General features: G+C 37.7%; 1 protein-coding gene and 1 pseudogene across 1 annotated transcript; one reads left to right on the top strand and one right to left on the bottom strand.

Annotated features, from left to right (window-relative positions):
* Positions 1-9,624: 9,624 nt before the first annotated feature.
* On the bottom strand, positions 9,625-17,524 carry LOC116935017. The gene is made up of 4 exons (XM_045177981.1): positions 17,199-17,524; positions 15,271-15,806; positions 11,872-14,777; positions 9,625-11,748 (listed from the first exon to the last, which is right to left on the bottom strand). Exons 1-4 carry the CDS (start codon positions 17,522-17,524, stop codon positions 9,625-9,627), a joined length of 5,892 nt encoding a protein of 1,963 aa, XP_045033916.1.
* A 5,735-nt stretch (positions 17,525-23,259) lies between these two features.
* LOC116935387 lies at positions 23,260-24,451 on the top strand (annotated as a pseudogene).
* Positions 24,452-25,713: the final 1,262 nt, after the last annotated feature.

Below are 25,713 nucleotides of genomic sequence, written 5' to 3'. Positions count from 1 at the left end.
CACTGTGATACCATGAGTTTTAACTTCTATATGTAAACAGGATCAAATATACGGATAAAGTCTATTTTACCCGACCAAAGTATACTGTATTGTTACTTTACTTTTACTGAATTCAGAGAAGCAAGTATACTGAACTGATCTGTATCTACTTGTAAACTGAATAAATGTTCTGCCTAAATTCCAATGTTGCCAACTGTTGAAATGCAATGTTGCCGTCATTAATTGGTAATATAGATTAAATACGTATATAGATATCGCAAAATATTTGTATGGAGTCATTACTCTGCTAGCTCAATGGTATAGCACTGGAATGTTAAGTGAAAGGATCTAGGTTCAAATCTAGTTGTTGAATGTAAATTTATTATTTTATGTTTAGTATTCAGTATATTTAATTGGTTATTAAGTTGATAAAGTGATTCTAGTATTTACTTTATTAGTATTACGACATTTTAAAAAGTATTGTTTAGTTAAGTATTGTAGGTCTTTGATAATTAAGTTAGAATTTTTTTTACTATACTTAATTAATTAATATTTAGGGGTGTGTTGTTACTTAATATTAGTATTGATTCAGGTATGGCTACTAATGTATCTATTTTCATGAGTTCCTCAAGTGATATTATTAAGAGTAATAGTGAAATGCTTGAAAAGTTTTATTTCAAATGCAAAAAAAGGAAATCCAGTTCAAAATCTAAAATACCATTTGATAAACTGTGTTGGACATCTTTTACCATAACAATGATTTGTTCTCTGCTTACTCCAATGGATTTGTACAAATACTTAGTGGAAATTGGATTTATTGATACCAGTGTGTCTTCGTATTGTCTTCAGTGTTCTGGGCAACTAACATTGGTAATTATTTACAATAAGCTATGTACTAAGATATTAGTTGTATTATTTACATTTATTAATAGATTCCTTCTACTACTGTCATTGATGGTTGCCAACTGAAATGTAATAATAGAATTGGAGTTAATGGTAGTTTTAACAAAACAAAGTTGTGTTCTAAAAAATTTACTATTAGAAGATATTCTTGGTTTCACAAATCTCATCTAACGATTCATGAGATCTTAACACTAACGTATTATTGGTGGAGTGAAATTTTTCAGAAGTATGTGGAAAATGATTTGGATTTAGGTATGTTATTTTTGTTTTATGTAGGTAACTATGTGTTAATTTACTGTGCCACCTATGTGTTACCTAATATGATTATACTGTACTGTTATTTTTTACTTTACTATACTATAATATACTATACTATACTATACTATACTATACTGTACTGTACTGTACTGTACTATACTATACTATACTGTACTGTACTGTACTATAACATACTATACTATACTATATTATACTATTTTTTTTTTTTATTTATTTTGAGGAGCTGCTCAAGCTATGGAGTTTGGCCCCGGATGACTCTGATTACAATTTATACTGGGTTTTGGATACATTTTCCTTTGGTTGGGAGGGATAGTCGTTTCGATCGGATAATGAAGGTGCATAATGCATTAAAAACTTTTTTGGATTTGTGAAACGTAGGGAGTGGGGGAGGCCAGTGGCTGAACTCTGAGGTACACAAGGAGATCAGTGTGGTACGAGTAAGAGCATATATAGGACAATCAAATATAAAATTCTGGACGGATTCTGAAGGAAATGTACATATACACGCTGGCGAGGTTACTTTTTTTAGAAGATATTGGTGGGCATTTAAAAGACTGTGACCCGTTAGGATTTGTATGACTTGGTGTGGAAGGTTGTGGATTTTAAGCTGAATGAAACAGGTCGGGAAGGGGAAAAACGAGCGAGTTGTGTCGCCTTGAAGAGAATCTATCCACTCACTCCTCCATGCTTGTTCTAGCGTACTTCTTATTGTGTATTTTATGTGTGACGGGCGTCTACTTCTCGGCGGATCAGAAGAAGCTAGATTGACGATGACTGCCTGGGTGTGGGTCGCGATGGATTGTAGGGCGCTTGGTGAAAAGAATTCCAGTTTGGATAGGAGGTGACGTCTCAGAGTGATTTCCGTAACTCTTAAGTCGGCCGGCATGGTTTCGGCTAGGACGGAGAGTGCTCCGGTGTCAGCCGTTTGGAACGAACTCGAGATGAGAATGTTGAATTGTCGCTCAATCGATCGTAATTTCTTTCGACCTAGTATACTAGGTCGAATAGGTAGGATAGTATACTATACTATACTATACTATACTATACTATACTATACTATACGATATCATACGATACTATACTATACTATTTGTAAATATTTTTTTTCTTAGCTCATGGAACTCCCATTGATTGGTACAATTTTTTCCGTGAAGTTTCGGAAGATGTAGTAATTAACACCGATGTCATTTTGAATTTTAAAATGTATTATTACTATACTTTTCTTATATGACTGAAATATAATTAGCAGAAGTAATTGAAATCGGCATTGTAATTTTTGTAAATAATTTATTAAAAAAAATAGAAATATATATAAGAAGTATTTTCTACTCCGTGGGACTGCCATCTAGCGATTTACAGGCATGGAGGAAAACTACACACCCGCAAGAGGCTCTCCTATCGGGTGGGAAAAAACAAAATTAATATAACACCCTGTCATTTGGTTGTTAGACTTTATGGTGTGTAGTTTTCATTTTTTAATACGGATAACTAATATTGATAAATATTTTATTTTTACGGTACTTAATATACCTAAACAAATTTCCTGTCTTCTTCGCTCCGCTTAGTTTCTTTAGTAGTTTAATTTTAAATTTAGTATTTTTAGTTAAAGTTAAGTTAAGTTAGTATATTAAAATTATTAAGTAAACTATATATACTTTCATTCACTGTACTTTACTAATATAGTATATTACTATACTATGATATAATTCACTTTACCAACCAAAATCCCTTATTTTTCTCGATTTATTCGGGGTTCGTCCCCTTTTAGTATCTTTTCTAGTATAATTAAAAGTTAAGTTTATTAAGTTTAAGTTAACATAGTTTAGTTAAATAAATTTATTATGTATAATTTATATATTTTCATTCACTTTACTTTACTAAATTATTACTTTATTTTACTGTACTTTACTTTACCCACCCAAATCCCCTATTTTCCTCGCTTTGCTCGGGCTCCGTCCCGTTTAGTTTCTTCAGTAGTATAATTATAAGTTAAGTTAATTAAGATTAAGTTAAGTTAAGTTAGTTAAGTAAAAATATTAAGTATACTTTGGTCGGGTAAAATAGACTTTTACCAAATATACTTGTATTCAATGTGAATACACTGTGATACCATGTGTTTTTACTTTTTTATGTAAACAGGATCAAATATACTTGTATTCAATGTGAATACACTGTTATATTATGAGTTTATACTTCTACATGTAAACAGAATCAAATAAAATGTATTCAATGTGAATACACTGTTATACCATGAGTTTTTACTTCTATATGTAAACAGAATCAAATCCCAGGTAGCACACAGAGCTGTTACAGACTCCTGTAACCGATCTGTTTCACATACTTGTGAAACAGATCCGTATCAGGCTTGTTACATCTCTGTTTTACAGGAAATTTGTCTGGAATTGCTCTGTTTTACAGGATTTGGTAAAAGTTTGTTTCACTGATCTGGAACAGATCTGTAATCTTTCTGTAATACATAATTCTGGTTTTTCACTGTACTACAGACCTGTTACAGATCTGTTTTTTACTTGAGAAAATTGTTTCTGATTTTGCTCTGTTTCCCATGTTTGTCACTTGTCTGTTTTTACTCTGTAAAAATACATTCTGTTTTTCTTCTGTCTAACACGTATGTTACATGCATGTTTTTACTCTGTATTACCGAGTGAAATATATTTCTGTTATGTGTCTGTACTACATGTCTGGTACGGGTCTGTATTTCCCTTGTAAAACATATGACAGAAATCATCTGTTCTCAGTAGGTACCCCCGATATGTTACAGGCCTGTGTTTTCTATGTAAAACATACTTCAGTGATTATCTGTTATGGGTTTGTGGCCCAGGTATGTTACGGGTTTGTATTTCCCTTGTAACACCTATGTCAGTAATAATCTGATCTGTGTCTGTATCCCCGGTATGGTACATTTCTGGATTCCCAATAGCAAACAGACTTAAATGTTTTCTCATATATTACAGTGTAATACCATGCAGCCAGATGACGTCTTATATAAGTCAGTGTTAGGCTAATGGTTAAGAGTTAAGCTCAGCACTCGAAAGGTTGAAGGTTCAAATCTTGGTCAAGGCAAAATGGAAACATTGTTAAAGGTCGAAAGAATATTTATAATTTGTTGAAAAGCTTCCGGTTTCCGGATATGGAAGTAGAAGATCGGTGGTAACTGTTAAAGATCGTGATAAGACCGTGATGACTGTTGAGAGGACAAGGGAAGAAAATAGAGATGACCCAGAGCTTCAAAATGAGTATATGCACACATTTTTAAAATGTTCCTCAACTTCTTTGTTGATGACTAACTGTTAAAAAATGACAACGTGATCAAAGTTAAATAAATGTATTCAAGTTAAAGAGATCACACTTGAAAACATAGATTTTGTCAGACTATGTTATGCTATATTTCATAGCATAACTACATTCATCATTCAAAATCACGTCAATAAATAAAAACCTTTGTGTTGGTCAGACTCGTCGGGCAAAACATGCCAATGTCAAATAAATAAAAATGAATTCACTACGTACACATGGGGTTGAGGGATGTCAAATGAATTAAAATAAATTCAATTTACGTGGTATGGAGTATGGGGATGACTAACCACCGTTCAATCATCCCATCGTGGAAAGGAAGAGTAATACATTTAGTAGATTTTTCTACAAAGTCAATAGGAATGAGTTGTCGTTGGGGTTTTAAGTCACCACTACGTTTTAAGACTCGCGTTTAGCTCTACCTTTATTTGCAATGAATTATTAAAAATATCTGTTAGGGAAAACTTTCCGAAATCCGAGTTGGATGAGGAATTTTTTAAAAACATATTTCCAATTGGCTGAATGGAAGTAAGGATACGAGGAAAAAAATTTAAGTGCTAAACGGGATTGAAAATTTAAAATTTCGTGTTATTAATTTAACTTAATACTTTTTCAAATACAATATTTCTGCATCTCCAATAAAGAATTTTTTTGTTTATTTCTTGTTGCTCAGGCTGTTTTATAAACGCTTTTCATGCCGTTTATAAAACGAAATAAAATTTTATACACACATAGAAATCGTGTTTATGTGGCAACGTCTTTGAAGATGAGTTTAGTCTATACCAGCGCCACCGCACCCACGCTGAGGCAGCTACGCTACCATTAGTCGCGTTTTGGCGAAGTTGCGAGAAGGAACTGCTGCCGGTCGTTTTTTTATTAGCTTTTGGTGACATTTTGTGTGAGTCGAAAAAGAAATTTGTGTGTGTGTGTGTGTTTATGGAAGGCGTTCCAGCTGAAATATTTTGGGAATTATGGTGAATATTTTGCGTGTGTGTTGATGGAAAGCGATTCCGGCGGATTGGGTGGCGAAACTGTGTGTGTGTTTGTTTATGGAAAGGGAAAAATCTATTAGCCCCCGCTAGGGGGACTCTCTCTTGCGCCTACCAGCAGCCGCCAGCCGGTCTGTTGTTGACAAGTGATAGTTCGTCGTCATGTCTTTTCATTGGAATTTTCATGTCTTCTCAGCACACTTGTAAGTTTTGGCATGTTAAAGTATTTTGTGTAATTGTTACATCATGATGAAAACATGTGCTACATGTGTGTTGATGGAAAGCGATCTGTAGGTTATATAATAGTTTTCATTATTCTTGGTTTATTTCTTATTTTGATTTTGCTTTAGATTTGCATTTAGACTGACTGAGAGCTATCAGTTTTTCCTTTCGAGAAAAATAAAAGGCCAACACCATGGTTAAAAAGGGTTTTTGTTAACCATGCTCAAAGTTGCCACTACTCGTGTATCATCCAAGCTATCATGTGTGTTGATGGAAAGCGATCTGTAGGTTATTGCAATAGTTTTCATTATTCTTGGTTTATTTCTAATTTTGATTTTGCTTTAGATTTGCATTTAGACTGACTGAGAGCTATCAGTTTGTCCTTTCGAGAAAAATAAAAGGCCAACACCATGGTTAAAAAGGGTTTTTGTTAACCATGCTCAAAGTTGCCACTACTCGTGTATCATCCAAGCTATCATGTGTGTTGATGGAAAGCGATCTGTAGGTTATTGCAATAGTTTTCATTATTCTTGGTTTATTTCTAATTTTGATTTTGCTTTAGATTTGCAATTAGACTGACTGAAAGCTATCAGATTGTCCTTTCGAGAAAAATAAAAGGCCAACACCATGGTCAAAAAAGGGTTTTTGTTGACCCCTTGGTTGCTACACATTCAATCCTCATATCCTTGGAATGGACCCACTCTTATTTAGAGGTATTGCTTTCTGTCGTTACACTTCCATGATATTTAAAAAATCTAAAGTCACTTCCATTCTCGTTTCAGGTTAATCCCTCGCCCCTACTCAATAGACGGAATTAATTGGCCGTGCATCACCAACTTATATCGGATGGGCGCTCCGTATTGAAAACTATTGCTAAATTTCATAAAGCTTTACATAATTTTGCTTGGACAATCAAGTGTAAGTGGTGTATAAAATGAAATGCGTGTTGAATACAAATTTTAAATCGCGTGAGTTGTATACTTGTATTATTAAAACGACGGATCTGTAAACAGTTGGTAGTACAAAGACTGTGGTACGCGTTATGTAACAAACCTGTTATACAGATTTTGTAAGTCAGGTCTGTAACAAACCTGTTATACAGATTTTGTAAGTCAGGTCTGTCACAGACCTGTGTGACAGTCTGTAAAAGTGGGACACTACAAACAATTTACAGACTCTCAAAAACAGATCTGTAACAGACCTGAAACCGAGTCTGTGTGCTACCTGGGATATACCTGTATTCAATGTGAATACACTGTGATATCATGAGTTTTTACTTCTATATGTAAACAGAATCAAATATACTTGTATTCAATGTGAATACACTGTGATACCATGAGTTTTTACTTCTATATGTAAACAGGATCAAATATACTTGTATTCAATGTGAATACACTGTTATATTATGAGATTATACTTCTACATGTAAACAGAATCAAATATACTTGTATTCAATGTGAAAACACTGTTATACCATGAGTTTCTACTTCTATATGTAAACAGGATCAAATAAACTTGTATTCAATGTGAATACACTTTTATATTATGAGTTTACACTTCTACATGTAAACAGAATCAAATATACTTGTATTCAATGTGAATACACTGTTATTCAATGTGAATACACTGTTATACCATGAGTTTTACTTCTATATGTGAACAGAATCAAATATACTTGTATTCAAGGTGAATACACTGTTATATTATTTGTTTTTACTTCTAAATGTAAACAGGATCAAATATACTTGTATTCAATGTGAATACACTGTTATACCACGAGTTTTTACTTCTATTTGTAAACAGGATCAAATATACTTGTTTTCAATGTGAATACACTGTTATATTATGAGTTTATACTTCTACATGTAAACAGAATCAAATATACTTGTATTCAATGTGATTACACTGTTATATTATGAGTTTATACTTCTACATGTAAACAGAATCAAAAATACTTGTATTCAATGTGAATACACTGTTATACCATGAGTTTTTACTTCTATATGTAAACAGGATCAAATATACTTGTATTCAATGTGAATACACTTTTATATTATGAGTTTATACTTCTACATGTAAACAGAATCAAATATACTTGTATTCAATGTGATTACACTGTTATATTATGAGTTTATACTTCTACATGTAAACAGAATCAAATATACTTGTATTCAATGTGAATACACTGTTATACCATGAGTTTTTACTTCTATATGTGAACAGAATCAAATATACTTGTATTCAAGATGAATACACTGTTATATTATGAGTTTTTACTTCTAAATGTAAACAGGATCAAATATACTTGTATTCAATGTGAATACACTGTTATACCACGAGTTTTTACTTCTATTTGTAAACAGGATCAAATATACTTGTATTCAATGTGAATACACTGTTATATTATGAGTTTATACTTCTACATGTAAACAGAATCAAATATACTTGTATTCAATGTGATTACACTGTTATATTATGAGTTTATACTTCTACATGTAAACAGAATCAAAAATACTTGTATTCAATGTGAATACACTGTTATACCATGAGTTTTTACTTCTATATGTAAACAGGATCAAATATACTTGTATTCAATGTGAATACACTTTTATATTATGAGTTTATACTTCTACATGTAAACAGAATCAAATATACTTGTATTCAATGTGATTACACTGTTATATTATGAGTTTATACTTCTACATGTAAACAGAATCAAATATACTTGTATTCAATGTGAATACACTGTTATACCATGAGTTTTTACTTCTATATGTGAACAGAATCAAATATACTTGTATTCAAGATGAATACACTGTTATATTATGAGTTTTTACTTCTAAATGTAAACAGGATCAAATATACTTGTATTCAATGTGAATACACTGTTATACCACGAGTTTTTACTTCTATTTGTAAACAGGATCAAATATACTTGTATTCAATGTGAATACACTGTTATATTATGAGTTTATACTTCTACATGTAAACAGAATCAAATATACTTGTATTCAATGTGAATACACTGTTTTACCATGAGTTTTTACTTCTTTATGTAAACAGGGTCAAATATACTTGTATTCAATGTGAATACACTGTTATATTATGAGTTTATACTTCTACATGTAAACAGAATCAAATATACTTGTATTCAATGTGAATACATTGTTATACCATGAGTTTTTACTTCTATATGTAAACAGAATCAAATATACCTGTATTCAATTTGAATACACTGTGATACCATGAGTTTTTACTTCTATATGTAAACAGGATCAAATATACTTGTATTCAATGTGAATACACTGTTATACCATGAGTTTTTACTTCTATTTGTAAACAGGATCAAATATACTTCTATTCAATGTGAATACACTGTTTTATTATGAGTTTATACTTCTACATGTAAACAGAATCAAATATACTTGTATTCAATGTGAATACACTGTTTTACCATGAGTTTTTACTTCTATATGTAAACAGGGTCAAATATACTTGTATTCAATGTGAATGTTTAATAGTTCGGGAGTAAGAGACCGGTCTAATCGTCAAGGATATGATTGTATTCTCGGACAATGGGTGAGGGGGAATGAGGATGAAATGACAAAGAAAATGGAGGGCACCTCACTTCGAGGTCTCGACTCAACACGTACAGAAAAATAGATACGTGTAGGAAAGGGAAGCTAACCTCACTTCGAGGCTGGAGAATAGCACTAAGTTACAATAGTACTATGGGAAAAGGACTCAACGTGGGCGTACACCACATAAAGACTGACTGGTGTCTAACTGCTGACTTCCAGCTTACTCTTCTGACTCTCGTCTCAGACTAACTGACGCCATTACATGTCATACAAGTTCAATACACAACAATACTAAAACGCGGAAAGAACATGCGGGAAATAGCGTCGCCAGACCATACTCCCCCGAATCGGATGGGTCGTTAGGGCGATCCAGCGGATGAGCCGGTCTCCAGCAGAGCTAGCTGTCCAATTCCTCGTCGAAATAGGCCTCTCTCAAATTGAACGTCCACGACACGAACTAAACCGTCAGCTCCGGGATAGGTTTTCGTAACCCTTCCAAGATTCCACTGGCTTCTTCTCAAAGAGCTATCGATTTCGAGTACCACATCTCCACCAGCAAAATTAGGTTTCGGGTTCTTCCATTTGGAACGGGAAACCAAAGACTGCAAATAAACTTTCTTCCAAATTTCCCAAAACAGATTGAGTACACGTTGCAAGTATCTGTATCTCTCTCGAGGTAGGGCGTCATCAAAGTGGCCGACGGGTGGGCACGCCGTGTTGACCCGGTTCAGAAAGTCGGCCGGAATTAACGGTCGGAAATCGGCTGGATCATTGCTCGCGGCTGTCAGCGGTCGCCCATTCAATAAGCCGGCTACTTCGTATAATAAAGTACGTAACGTTTCTTCAGACGGATACTGCAACTTCAATTTCTCTGCATCTAACGCTCGGTAGAGTGCCCTTTTAGTCGACTTAACGAAGGATTCGTGAGCCCCGCCGAAGTGTGGCGTTCTGGGAGGTTGGAATTTCCATTCCATCGGCTTGCTCCGGATGAAGTCTGCTAACTTTGGATCGGCGAATAGGGCTTCAGCTGCTTTTCTCAGTTCACGTTCTGCTCCTACGAAATTGGTCCCGTTGTCAGTATGGAAAACTCCGGGTTGACCATACAGACCAATGAATCGACGTAAGATGAGGAGGAAATCATCTGAAGATAAAGACGTCACCAACTCCAAATAAACGGCGCGGGTTACCAGGCACGTAAATAGAACTCCCCATCTTTTGGCGGTTCTATTTCTAGAGAGGCCTACGTCCAGTGGACCGAACAGATCGCAAGCTGTTCGGGTGAAAGGCGGGGTTCCTGCTTCCAAACGTGATATGTGAAGTTCCGCCAAGAGCTGCTCACCCGGTTTGGCTCGCTCTCTTCGACAAACGGTGCATTCCCGACGAACCTTCTTGACTAATTCCTGACCACGGGGAATCCAAAAGTGTTGTCTAATGAAACTAATTTGGTAGTCAGTCCCGACGTGTTTGAGCATCAAGTGGAAAGCCCTGACAACGTTCACGGTAAATTTATGTCCTGCTGGGAGTACAGGAGGATGAATTTCTTCGTAAGGCAGTTGAGCGCGTCCAGCTCTACCCCCTAGCCGAATTAATCCGTCCTTTCCGAGTATCGGTGATAACTTTAACAGACTTGAGGTGGAAGGGATCCACTTTCCCTTCTGTAGACAACTAAGCTCTGCAGAATACACCTCCTCTTGACACCGTCGTACAAGTTCGAGGAAGGGGTCTTGCAGCTTCACCAACGCTGGGATCTCCTCACCTGTAATCTTCATCTTCTCCCAGTCCAGCGCCGACGATTCGCACTGGACCACGTTAGCAAGAACCGGCCGAATCTCTTCAACCTCCAACATCCAGGGCAGATCAGCTGGCCAACGATCTTCGGGATGTTGTAGGAATTCTACGCCACACCACCAGTAAGACGGAAAGATCTCTTCTCCGAGCGTGGAACGGGTCGCAACGTCTGCCGGATTAATCCGACCTGGCAGAAACCTCCACTCCTGTGGCTCTGTCAACGTTTGAATCTCGCCTATACGGTGACTGACGTACACTTGGTATTTGGATGCAGTTGCTCTTATCCAGTTTCTAACGGTACTGCTGTCCGTCCACAAATAACGTGCGTGAATGGTACGAGTGAGAGCCATTTGTACGGTACGCACCAATCTAGCCGCCAGCAAGGCTGCGTTCAATTCGAGTTTAGGGATGGAAATCGTCTTTTTCGGAGCCAGCTTCGTCGACGCTCGTACATGTGGGACTAACACTGTTCCATCGACGTACACGTTTCTCAGGTAAACCACTGCAGCGTACGCCTCTTTTGAAGCGTCTCCGAAACTGTGCAACTCCGTCCGAACGATAAAATCTTCCCTCTCGAATAGACAACGTGGAATCTCTAAGTCGTTGAGCTGCTTCAATGTCTCGAACCATTTCTTTCTCCACTGCTCTGCCTCTCCTGACACCTCGTCAGTCCATTGAAGCCCTTGGATCTGAAGCTATCGGAGTTTCACCTTCGCCTTTAGTGTCATGGGAGCGGCCATCCCCTGCGGATCGAATAAGCTCGCCGTCTTGCTGGCTAGTCCAACTCGCGTAAAGACCACCGTATCTAAGCCACTCACTTTAAAAGTGAGCACGTCGGTAGTAGGATTCCAGTACACCCCAAGCACCTTTTCTTCATGATCTCCGTCAAGGGAACGTTCTTCAACAAGACTAGCTTTGACGTCGACGGACAGCAGGTTCAAGAACTCAACGGAATTTGAGATCCATCCTTGGAGATGTAGATCACCCGCCGCCAACGCCTCTTGAACTCCAGTCGCTTCTTGAATGGCAAGGTGGATTGCCTTCGCTGAACTCAAATAATCGTCCACGTACATCTTGTGTTCAATGGCTTTGGACACGAACGAGGGTCCGGCAAAATCAGCTGCTGCTCTTCGAGTAGTGGCGATTGCAATAAATGGGGAACAGGTGGCCCCAAACGGCAGTCTCCGCATCTCACATACTCGCGATTCCGTCTCCCCTCTTTGGTTCCACAGAAAACGAAAATAACGTGAGTCTTCGGTCCTAAGACGAATGCGACTGAACATCGCTTCTACGTCGGATGCCCAAGCGATTTCTCCCTCGCGAAATTTGATGATGACGGACGTTAACGAATTCTGTAGCGCTGGACCACTGTGGATGCTGTCATTCAAACATCTTCCATTGAATTTTGCTGCGGCGTCGAAAACTACTCGCCATTTTTTACCCTTTTTCACTCCGTGATGAGCTAGGTAATATTCCGAATGACTATCGGGTGGATCTTCGACGTAGACCGCATATCCCATCTTAAAATTCTTCTCCATCGCCAGGCGATAGTCTTCTTCAAATATGGGGTCTTCGTAGAATCGGCGTAGCAGAGATTTCATTCTTTTCTCTGCCAGACTTCGGTTATTCGAAAGGTTCGGCTCCCCGGTTTTCCACGTAATAGGGACCTCGTATCCCACGTCCAATCTTCGGGTGCCTGCCTCCAGTATCTGCACTGCTTGTTTCTCCGACTCGGACATGCCGGGAATCTGGTGTTCGGTGCCGAATTCTTCACTGTCACAGAATCGTTTCATCTGCTGAACTAGAACGTCTACGTCCTCGTCTGCTGCGAAAATGGCATGGCTCTTGACTACTGCTTCCAGAAGTCCACTTCCGAGTACTCCACGTACGATCCAACCCAATCGTGTAAGTATTGCAGTTGGCTCGAACTTCTTGCCGATTCGGGATTCCAGGGCAGTCGTGAAGTGAGCTTGATCACTCCCCAACAGAATATCCACTCTCCCTCCGCTTGGCTGCAACGGAAGGTCTTGTAGATGTTTCCACCTCTGTTTCAGTGCACTCCATTCCAGCACAGGAGCTGGACTCGCCACTGTAGGTAGGGTAGAACCCTTCAGTGTTTCTTCTTCTCCATCGAACAAACGGAGTCGTACTTGTACACGTCTGGATGCATATTTACTTCTCACGCCTCCGGCACCGTCGACTGAGAGCGTGTGTGGTGTCCCATCTAATCTCAGCTTCCGGATGAAACCTTCTCGGAAGAGAGTGCTGTCGCTCCCTTCATCCAGGAAAACATTGGCTAGGACGATATTCCCGTCGACGTCGTACACTTGCGCTTGGACCATCCCCACTGCTGTCTTGATTTGCGTCGCGTTGCACCGGGCAGTCGCCGAATTGGAGCCGTTCTCTGGTTTAACGTTAACATCGTGTAAAAGAACGTGATGCCAGTGCTTACATCCAGTGACGTTGCAATGTTTCTTGATCTTACATTCTCGTGATGTATGATTTGTCCCGAAGCAGTTGAAGCATAATTTGTGCCGCATACAAAAGAGCAGCCTGTCTTTACTGGGCAGCTCCTTAAACTGGGCACAGGTTTCCATCGGATGTCGGCCTTCGCATTTGAAACAATAGAAGGGTTTGGCTGCTTTCCCACCGCTCAGACTTCGATTACTGTCAGCATTGGCCGCATGCGATCTTGTGGAATACCTCTCCTTCGGTCGTGGTTGAGACTCTTGTGACTGTTCTTCTGCTATGGTATAAGCGTTTTGATAAGCCATAGCTCTCCGACATAGCCAATTGCCAAACTCATTCAGAGAACGTCGTTCCAGATCACCTCCCCGATCGGTGTTCCATAACAACCGGTCGGCAAAGGGCAACTTCAGACATAAACGTTCGATCACGTCCGCCGTTGCGGATTCTCCAATTCTGGACAGGTCGTAAAGGAAGGTACGGGTCTTCTCAGCAAATCTTCGGAAGGAGCTGGGATCCTGCTTGTAAATGCTGAGTTTCTCCAGTGCTTGCATCAAGGCAGCGCGCATGACGTCTCTTCTTCCGTAGTTCTCCTTTAAGCGACCCAACGCTTCGGCATATGCAGATTCGCCTCCTCCGAGTCCATAGACCACGTCCAACACTTCGCCTCGCAGATGCCTCTGTAGTATCGCCAACTTTTCTGCCGGGGCCTTCGGGGTATCGTGCATCAGGGCTCGAAAGAGGTCTATCCAACTAAACCACTCCAACGCCTTTCCATTGAACTCTCCCAACTCAGCTCTGATGGAAGAGGACGCACCAGAAAACTCTCGTCGGGTGGTGTACAATCGGCCGTCCCGGTAGAGGTCAATCCATGCGTCAGGGGCTGAATCTTCCTGTCTGCATAGCTGCTGTCCTTCAACCCACCTAAGGACTCTGGACTCTCCTTGTTCGTTGTCCGGTGTCGTAGTATTCCTTCCGGCCAACTCAAGTTGTTGAAGCGCTTCTCTGGCTGCATCTGCTTCATCGGAGGAGCTGCTCTCTTGCTGGGAGGGGTTAGGACATGAACGTGCTGAAGCTGGGCTGTGGCGAGAAGGTACAGGAGCTATACTATGATAAGACACGGCTTGGCTGCGTGGGGGTATCCTGGTGGGAAGTGGCGGCCTCTGGCTACCATGTGCTGCGGAAAACCCATGGAAAGAGCTTGCTTCTGTAGCCGTATCTGCCTTTCTTCTCTCCAAGTATTCTTTAAAATCTGACTCTATCAAGCCAACTTGTTGTACAGTATGTTCCAAAAAAATCCGACTACCCCCCTTTAAAAAAAATGCCACCTACTAGCGTGTGGTCAAATTACATGGAGTTTTTGGCCGAATATTGGGGTTGGATAAAATGCGGGAGGGCAAAAGTAAAAATTGCCATGGAAACGAGACATGCAAGTTGCCCTACCCTCCCGCTCTTAGTTTCATAATTTTTGTCTTTTGAAATTTATCTAAGAGCGGGAGGGTAGGGCAACTTGCCGTTAGGCATAGCCAACTATTTTTGCAAACTACTATTTTTTTTTTTCAACTACGCGACGAGACACAGACTTAGGAATGGGAAGTCTCGTCGCTATGGTAACCAGACATTTGTTGTAAGGGATATTCAGAACCAAAAAATAAATAATTAATTCAACAATTTGTTTTTGTTTATTTCATTAAAAATATTTACAAAGACAACATTTTGTAAATTTAATTTTTAATATTTTGTCCAAAAACCATTGGCCTCTACGACTAAATTTAACCGCTTTGGCATCGAATTAGATAGAATCTGCCAATAGTTTGGTCGCTGGTTATAACGGATCCAGTTATCACGGGCGTGATTGAAGACGTCGTCTGCGGTCCTGGCATGGCGGCAGTCAAAATCTTGAACAATGTCGCCCCACGCATTTTCGATGGGGTTCATGTCCGCACCCTTGGAAGGCCACGGCAGTAAGTCAATTTGAGGGTGCTCACGAAACCATTGAGGGATGATGCGGGCTGTGTGTATGGGAGACTTATCCTGCACAAAATGAACTTGTTGTTCGCCATAATGTTGGCGAACCCATGGAAGAAGTTCCTCTTCCAAAATTTCTATATATTTTTCTTTTACAAATCGGCCATTAATTTTTATAAATGGCCCCCAGTCGACGGACGAAAAACAAGCCCAAACGGGAACGGTTTTTCTGCCGCTGGTGTCATACACTTGAACGTGTTCGCGATTGAACCTCGTTCCATTTGGCCTATAGGCAAAAACACGGCCACACTCGTCAGACCTAATAACAACAACATTATTATCAAAACTATTATAAATTATGAGGATTGGAAAACGTCCGGCTGCCATTTGAGCGGGGGGTAAACGGGGTTGCCTGATTACCCCGTTTACCCACCCGCTCAAATGCCAGCCGGACGTTTTCCAATCCTTTTCCAGGTATTTTTTTCATCAACGCGAAATGCAAAATGGGTGTTTTATAAAGAAAACGGGATAAGTTAGTTAAAACAAATGTCTTAAATAGATAGATAAACTGTATTTCTCTACCCGAAAGTTTTTTCATCACTGAAAATAACATTGCCCCACCATTCTGCAGGGTAATTGCGGTATTGAAGAGCAAATTGAAACCGGTTCTCCGCATGTCTTTCAGTTAATGAAAACTTTCTGGCAGCGCGTCTCGGATGAAGATTTATCTCCTTCATTCTCCGTATAACGGTTTGCTTGCTTATGTTAACGGAGGCAGTGTCTGCATTGAAAAAATATATTTCTAAAATAATGCAATTAAATAACCATCATGGTTGCAACTTGGGCTCTGCCCCGTTTGCCTGCAACCCGGGTAACTATCGGGAGATAGTGGTGCGATACCAAATGTTGTATCGCACCGCTATCTCCCAATAGTTACCCGGGTTGCAGGTAATCGGGGCAGAGCCCAAGTTGCAACCGATTTATACTAAATAATTACCTGCAATTTCATCAGCTGTTGTGATTGGTTTGTTAGTAACAGCAGCAAAGAGACGCTGATCTTCCCGTGCTGTGGTTTTTTTTGGCCTTCTTGATCCCTCCTTACGTTTAATGTCTTCGGTTTCAGAAAAACGATTTTTCCAGAGCACCACGGTAGCCCTGCTGCAGCCTAATTGACGGGAAATTTGATTTATTGAGTGCCCGGCTAGGCCTAATGAAACCACTGAACCTCGTTCCGCAACACTTAATTTTTTTGCGCTATTTTCGCGAAACATTTTATAGAACTGAATCAGCCTTACAAGCCAACCCCCGCTTTTATATCAATTAGTAGCATAAGAACAAAGATTAGAAAAAACGGCGCGCATGCCACTATTAATTAAATTAGTTACCATAGCGACGAGACTTCCCATCCCTAAGTCTGTGTCTCTTCGCGTAGTTGAAAAAAAAATAGTAGTTTGCAAAAATAGTTGGCTATGCCTAACGGCAAGTTGCCCTACCCTCCCGCTCTTAGATAAATTTCAAAAGACAAAAATTATGAAACTAAGAGCGGGAGGGTAGGGCAACTTGCATGTCTCATTCCATGGCAATTTTTACTTTTGCCCTCCCGCATTTTATCCAACCCCAATATTCGGCCAAAAACTCCATGTAATTTGACCACACGCTAGTAGGTGGCATTTTTTTTAAAGGGGGGTAGTCGGATTTTTTTGGAACATACTGTACGTAGTTCAGGTGGATATCGTGTTGCTTGTCGACCGTGGCGTCGTCTACCACGTCGATCAACTGCTGCTGGAGCTTGCACGCAGTGTCCAGCAGGGACTTGGCATGGTTGACTAAGCCTTGTATAGCTCCTCTAGAGCCTTCTGCTTGAATGATGTTCGTGATCTTTCTACACGTTCTCGTAATCTGAGAACGTATGGCCTTGCATGTCCGTTGTGTTACAAAGGGATCGTAGGTCGTGGGGCCAACAACGTCTGCTTGCCCAACATCTGGCGGCGCTTGAGATGCCGTTGCTTCTCCTGGATTCGCCGTGGATCCGACCATGATGTTCCTATGTCCTTAATCGTTGACGATTCGGTTTCGCTCCGGTTTGAAGGACCAATGTTCAATAGTTCGGGAGTAAGAGACCGGTCTAATCGTCAAGGATATGATTGTATTCTCGGACAATGGGTGAGGGGGAATGAGGATGAAATGACAAAGAAAATGGAGGGCACCTCACTTCGAGGTCTCGACTCAACACGTACAGAAAAAAAGATACGTGTACGAAAGGGAAGCTAACCTCACTTCGAGGCTGGAGAATAGCACTAAGTTACAATAGTACTATGGGAAAAGGACTCAACGTGGGAGTACACCACATAGGGACTGACTGGTGTCTAACTGCTGACTTCCAGCTTACTCTTTTGACTCTCGTCTCAGACTAACTGACGCCATTACATGTCATACAAGTTCAATACACAACAATACTAAAACGCGGAAAGAACATGCGGGAAATGGAAGCAGCGTCGCCAGACCAGTAAATACCCTGTTATATTATGAGTTTATACTTCTACATGTAAACAGAATCAAATATACTTGTATTCAATATGAATACACTGTTATATAATGAGTTTATACTTCTACATGTAAACAGGATCAAATATACTTGTATTCAACGTGAATAGACTGTTATATTATGAGTTTATACTTCTACATGTAAACAGAATCAAATATACTTGTATTCAATGTGAATACACTGTTATATTTTGAGTTTATACTTCTACATGTACACAGAATCAAATATACCTGTATTCAATGTGAATACACTGTGATACCATTAGTATTAACTTCTATATGTAAACAGGATCAAATATACTTGTATTGAATGTGAATACACTGTGATACCATGAGTTTTTACTTTTATATGTAAACAGGATCAAATATACTTGTATTGAATGTGAATACACTGTGATACCATGAGTTTTTACTTCTATATGTAAACCGGATCAAATATACTTGTATTCAATATGAATACACTGTTATATTATGAGATTATACTTCTACATGTAAACAGAATCAAATATACTTGTATTCAATGTGAAAACACTGTTATGCCATGAGTTTTTACTGCTATATGTAAACAGGATCAAATATACTTGTATTCAATGTGAATACACTTTTATATTATGAGTTTATACTTCTACATGTAAACAGGATGAAATGTACTTCTATTCAATGTGAATACACTGTTATATTATGAGTTTATACTTCCACATGTAAACAGAAACAAATATACTTGTATTCAATGTGAATACACTGTTTTACCATGAGTTTTTACTTCTATATTTAAACAGGGTCAAATATACTTGTATTCAATGTGAATACACTGTTATATTATGAGTTTATACTTCTAAATGTAAACAGAATCAAATATACTTGTATTCAATGTGAATACAATCTTATACCATGAGTTTTTACTTCTAGATGTAAACAGAATCAAATATACTTGTATTCAATGTTAATACTGTTATATTATGAGTTTATACTTCTACATGTAAACAGAATCAAATATACTTGTATTCAATGTGAATACACTGTTATACCATGAGTTTTTACTTCTATATGTAAACAGGATCAAATATACCTGTATTCAATGTGAATACACTGTGATACCATTAGTTTTAACTTCTATATGTAAAAAGGATCAAATATACTTGTATTCAATGTGAATACACTGTGATACCATGAGTTTTTACTTCTATATGTAAACAGGATCAAATATACTTGTATTTAATGTGAATACACTGTGATACCATGAGTTTTTTACTTTTTTATGTAACCAGAATCAAATATACCTGTATTCAATGTAAATACACTGTGATACCATGAGTTTTAATTTCTATATGTTAACAGGATAAAATATACTTGTATTCAATGTGATGTTATATTATGGGTTTATTCTTCTACATGTAAACAGAATCAAATATACTTGTATTCAATGTTAGACACTGTTATACCATTAGTTTTAACTTCTATATGTAAACAGGATCAAATATACTTGTATTCAATGTGAATACACTGTGATACCATGAGTTTTTACTTCTTTATGTAAACAGAATCAAATATACCTGTATTCAATGTGAATACACTGTGATACCATGAGTTTTAACTTCTACATGTAAACAGGATCAAATATTCTTGTATTCAATGTGAATACACTGTGATACCATGAGTTTTTACTTCTATGTGTAAACAGGATCAAATATACTTGTATTCAATGTGAATACACTGTTTTCTTATGAGATTATACTTCTACATGTAAACAGAATCACATATACTTGTATTCAATGTGAATACACTGTTATACCATGAGATTTTACTTCTATATGTAAACAAGATCAAATATACTTGTATTCAATGTCAATACACTGTTATATTATGAGTTTATACTTCTACATGTAAACAGAATCAAATATACTTGTATTCAATTTGAATACACTGTTATACCATGAGTTTTTACTTCTACATGTTAACAGAATCAAATATACTTGTATTCAATGTGAATACACTGTTATACCATGAGTTTTAGCTTCTATATGTAAACAGGTTCAAATATACTTGTATTCAATGTGAATACACTGTTATATTATGAGTTTATACTTCTACATGTAAACAGAATCAAATATACTTGTATTCAATGTGAATACACTCTTATACCATGAGTTTTTACTTCTAGATGTAAACAGAAACAAATATACTTGTATTCAATGTTAATACACTGTTATATTATGAGTTTTTACTTCTACATGTAAAAAGATTCAAATATACTTGTATTCAATGTGAATACACTGTTATACCATGAGTTTTTACTTCTATATGTAAACAGGATCAAATATACCTGTATTCAATGTGAATACACTGTTATACCATTAGTTTTAACTTCTATATGTAAACAGGATCAAATATACTTGTATTCAATGTGAATACACTGTGATACCATGAGTTTTTACTTCTTTATGTAAACAGGATCATATATACTTGTATTCAATGTGAATACACTGTTATATTATGAGTTTATACTTCTAAATGTAAACAGAATCAAATATACTTGTATTCAATGTGAATACACTGTTATAACATGAGTTTTTACTTCTATATGTAAACAGGATGAAATATACTTGTATTTAATGTGAATACACTGTGATACCATGAGTTTTTTAATTTTATATGTAACCAGAATCAAATATACCTGTATTCAATGTAAATATACTGTGATACCATGAGTTTTAATTTCTATATGTAAACAGGATCAAATATACTTGTATTCAATGTGAATACACTGTTATATTATGGGTTTATTCTTCAACATGTAAACAGAATCAAATATACTTGTATTCAATGTTAGACACTGTTATATTTTGAGTATATACTTCTACATGTAAACAGAATCAAATATACCTGTATTCAATGTGAATACACTGTGATACCATGAGTTTTAACTTCTACATGTAAACAGGATCAAATATACTTGTATTCAATGTGAATACACTGTGATACCATGAGTTTTTACTTCTATGTGTAAACAGGATCAAATATACTTGTATTCAATGTGAATACACTGTTATCTTATGAGATTATACTTCTACATGTAAACAGAATCACATATACTTGTATTCAATGTGAATACACTGTTATACCATGAGATTTTACTTCTATATGTAAACAGGATCAAATATACTTGTATTCAATGTCAATACACTGTTATATTATGAGTTTATACTTCTACATGTAAACAGAATCAAATATACTTGTATTCAATTTGAATACACTGTTATACCATGAGTTTTTACTTCTACATGTTAACAGAATCAAATATACTTGTATTCAATGTGAATACACTGTTATACCATGAGTTTTAGCTTCTATATGTTAACAGGTTCAAATATACTTGTATTCAATGTGAATACACTGTTATATTATGAGTTTATAATTCTACATGTAAACAGAATCAAATATACTTGTATTCAATGTGAATACACTCTTATACCATGAGTTTTTACTTCTAGATGTAAACAGAATCAAATATACTTGTATTCAATGTTAATACACTGTTATATTATGAGTTTATACTTCTACATGTAAACAGAATCAAATATACTTGTATTCAATATGAATACACTGTTATACCATGAGTTTTTACTTCTATATGTAAACAGGATCAAATATACCTGTATTCAATGTGAATACACTGTGATACCATTAGTTTTAACTTCTATATGTAAACAGGATCAAATATACTTGTATTCAATGTGAATACACTGTGATACCATGAGTTTTTACTTCTACATGTAAACAGGATCATATATACTTGTATTCAATGTGAATACACTGTTATATTATGAGTTTATACTTCTAAATGTAAACAGAATCAAATATACTTGTATTCAATGTGAATACACTGTTATAACATGAGTTTTTACTTCTATCTGTAAACAGGATGAAATATACTTGTATTTAATGTGAATACACTAATATATTATGAGTTTATACTTCTACATGTAAACAGAATCAAACATACTTGTATTCAATGTGAATACACTGTTATACCATGAGTTTTTACTTCTACATGTAAACAGAATCAAATATACTTGTATTCAATGTAAATACACTGTTATACCATGAGTTTTTACTTCTGTATGTAAACAGAATCAAATATACCTGTATTCAATGTGAATACACTGTTATATTATGAGTTTATACTTTTACATGTAAACAGAATCAACTATACTTGTATTCAATGTGAATACACTGTTATTTTATGAGTTTATACTTTTACATGTAAACATAATCAAATATACCTGTATTTAATGTGAATACACTGTGATACCATGAGTTTTAACTTCCATATGTAAACAGGATCAAATACCCTTGTATTCAATGTGAATACACTGTTATACCACGAGTTTTTACTTCTATATGTAAACAGGATCAAATATACTTGTATTCAATGTGAATACACTGTTATATTATGAGTTTATCTTTCTACATGTAAACAGAATCAAATATACTTGTATTTAATGTGAATACACTGTTATACCATGAGTTTTTACTTCCTTATGTAAACAGGATAAAATATACCTATATTCAATGTGAATACACTGTTATACCATTAGTTTAAACTTCTATATGTAAACAGGATCAAATATACTTGTATTCAATGTAAATACACTGTGATACCATGAGTTTTTACTTCTATATGTAAACAGGATCAAATATACTTCTATTCAATGTGAATACACTGTTATATTATGAGTTTATACTTCTACATGTAAACAGAATCAAATATACTTGTATTTAATGTGAATACACTGTGATACCATGAGTTTTAACTTCCATATGTAAACAGGATCATTTATACTTGTATTCAATGTGAATACACTGTTATACACGTCGTCTGCTTCTAACTAGACGCGTTTCTCAGTGCTCTACTTTTCTGTAATCTTTGGAAAATCCAATCACCTACAGTCAAGTTACAGTGTCATATTTGTGTAGCGAAAAGTTCCAGGCTTCTTTTAAATAAAAAAAACCTGGCTCACTCTGTGATTCTACAAGTTGAGGAAGTGACTTGAAAATCAGCAAGCCAAACATAGCCCCCCTCCCCCTTCATACCTGTATCATCAGCTGGTTACAGCGTCGCGCCGGGAGCACCCGCGCAGGTTCTCAGAATCTGGGGCGTGGTGACAAAGCGGAGCAAAAAAAACGCGCGTCTGCTCCGGCCCCCCACCTGCTCTGCAACGCAGAGCATGGATTGCGGAAACGAGAGCGGACACCCAGCCGGCACAGGAGATAATGCGGAAGGCCACCAAGATCAATCCTTTTTATCTCAAGCCATAATAGGACAAAATAGGAAATGCACTAAATGTGACTTCCAGTTCAGCACCAAAGGGCTAGGAAGGGGCAACTATAAGGTATGCCCCAGCTGTCGAGAAACGGACCTAGCACTAGCAACAAGCTCGCAAGCAGCAGCCAAACAGCAAAAAAGAACCAGTGAAGAAATAGTGTCACCGTCAACACAGCAAGGGTCATCAAAGAAAATTCACTCTCTCCCACCTCGAGAACTTACAGCCTGCGAGGCAATTGAAAACGCTCTCTTCATCATTGATGAAGTAGAACTAAACGGCTTAAATAAAGACGAACTCATAGCAAGAGCCATCTCTATAGCCAAGAATGCCAAAAAATGTCAGGGTCAACTCCACCAGACACAATTGCACCTAAAAGCAGTGAAGGAACAATTAAAAGAGCAACATAATCTCCTGAGAGAAGCGAAGATTGCGTTCGCGGAAAAAATTCTTACCGCCCACAGTGAGAATAAGATCGGAGGCGTCAAATCGTATGCCACCGTCACCAAAGGTTCAACAGAAAACCACAAGCATAGTCAGATAACTCTGGCCTGCAAAATAAACACTCCAAGTTCTGATAAAGATTTTAACCTGAACCTTATGGACAAACTACTGAGTTCGAAAACATCCGGCAACCCAATCCCATTGAAGGTCAGCAGGAAGGACGACAAGGGTTTCATAACATTCCAGAGTCAGCAAGATGCAGATAAAGCACTGAACATCATCAAAAATAGCGAAGAATGCAAAGCAGTCATGAACGACTCAAAAACCCAAGAAAAGCTCTATCCAGCCATCGGTCTCTTTGCCCCCATTGGTGATAGTGCGGAATTAAAAGACGAAATTAACTTCAGAAACAGCTTCATCCGCGACACCCTAGTAAAGGTTATTCAAATTCACAAATGCAAAGAACCTGACCTAGGCCACGTCAAATTATTCTTTAGCTCAGCCGCTACAAGGGACGAGGCGCTACTCAGAAGTAAGATTCACACAAGCTATAAACCAATTAAAATTGTCCTGATTGACCCAAACAGAGAAGTAAGGAGATGCTACAAGTGCAACCGCTACGGTCACACCTCAACACGCTGTCCGGCACTGACCCCAACCTGTGGCAAATGTGCGTGCAACCATGACTCCAGATCTTGTACAGTGTCGACTTTCAAATGCCCAAACTGTACAAAAAACCATATGGCAGGCGACGCTAGTTTCCCAGAACAAATCAAGGCGGTCAAAAGGTTTTGTCAACTATTCAACCTCTAGATGAGTACAACTCCAACAACAACAAGTCAGCACCATAGCAAACCTACCAAAATTCTCCAGATTAATCTACGTCACTGCAAGGCTGCTTCCGCTCTACTACCGAAGACCATAGAAGACTATCAAGTCGATATAGCGATGATCCAAGAACCCTACGCTATAAAAAATATCCACGGTGTCGAACCAGCAAACGTCCCACCAGGTTTTTCCGCTTTTTACAATTTAAATGACAATCATCACTTTGGCTCCATGATTTTAGTCAAAAACAGCATCAAGGCAAGCATGGAAAAATGCTCGTCAAACGAGATAACCATCGTCAAAGTAAGCTCAAGTCCGTCAATGATCCTCCTAATCTGTGCCTACTGCCGTCCATCGTCTCTCACCATCTCATCCACCATCAAGAGTTATCTGCTGGCATATGAAGCGGATCTGAAGAAAGCCGTGATATGTTTGGATGCAAATGCTAAAAGTCCGGCCTGGAACTCACTAGTTCTTGACAAAAAGGGAAAAGAACTAGAGAACCTACTGTCTCGCTTCCACCTAAAGATAGCCAATGCCAAATTAGCTTCACTTATTTTCATTCCGGCGGGTACAGGGTTCGTAGACGTCACATTAGTTGGATGTGACTTAGAGCTGAATCACTGGTATTTTCTGCAAGACCACTCCCTATCCGATCATCCGTATATCCTTTTCGACCTTGCCAAAACTCTGCAATCACCTATTGGGCCGCGCAAATCAAAACTGCCAAGAGCAGACGACATCGACACCGGCCTCTTCAACAAAACCTTAGCAGATGAGCTAGCAGCTCTTGACAACCGTCATAAGGCCGTCAGCGAACGACATCGACAGTTACACCGAGTCCGTCACATCGATAATAATCTCCAGCGGCAGTCGAAGCAAAAAAATAACTCAGAGACGCAGCCCCCGCTCCATGGCCCCATGGTGGACAGAAGAGCTCGAAATCTTGCGGAAACGCACCAGGAAAGCATACAAAAAATGGTCTCGCTCACGCCGGACGGACGACAGGCTGTCCTTCAGCAACGCCAAGGGAGTGTTCCAATACCGCATCCGCAAAGCGAAAAATGATTCCTTTAAAAAATTCAT

This window comes from Daphnia magna, linkage group LG8 (genome assembly GCF_020631705.1).
Source record: "Daphnia magna isolate NIES linkage group LG8, ASM2063170v1.1, whole genome shotgun sequence".
NCBI classification, from domain to species: domain Eukaryota; kingdom Metazoa; phylum Arthropoda; class Branchiopoda; order Diplostraca; family Daphniidae; genus Daphnia; species Daphnia magna.
This window is presented reverse-complemented; position numbering and strand designations above follow the sequence as displayed.

Bases quoted from the DNA above. Each gene is read 5' to 3' on its own strand.
- LOC116935017 (XM_045177981.1), bottom strand. From the start codon at position 17,524: ATGGTCGGATCCACGGCGAATCCAGGAGAAGCAACGGCATCTCAAGCG. The intron at 15,807-17,198 runs GTATGTTCCAAA...TGTTGTTATTAG, and splicing joins ATCCACCTGAACTACGTACA to GTCTGACGAGTGTGGCCGTG. The intron at 11,749-11,871 runs GTGAGTGGCTTA...AAACTCCGATAG, and splicing joins CCGACGTGCTCACTTTTAAA to CTTCAGATCCAAGGGCTTCA.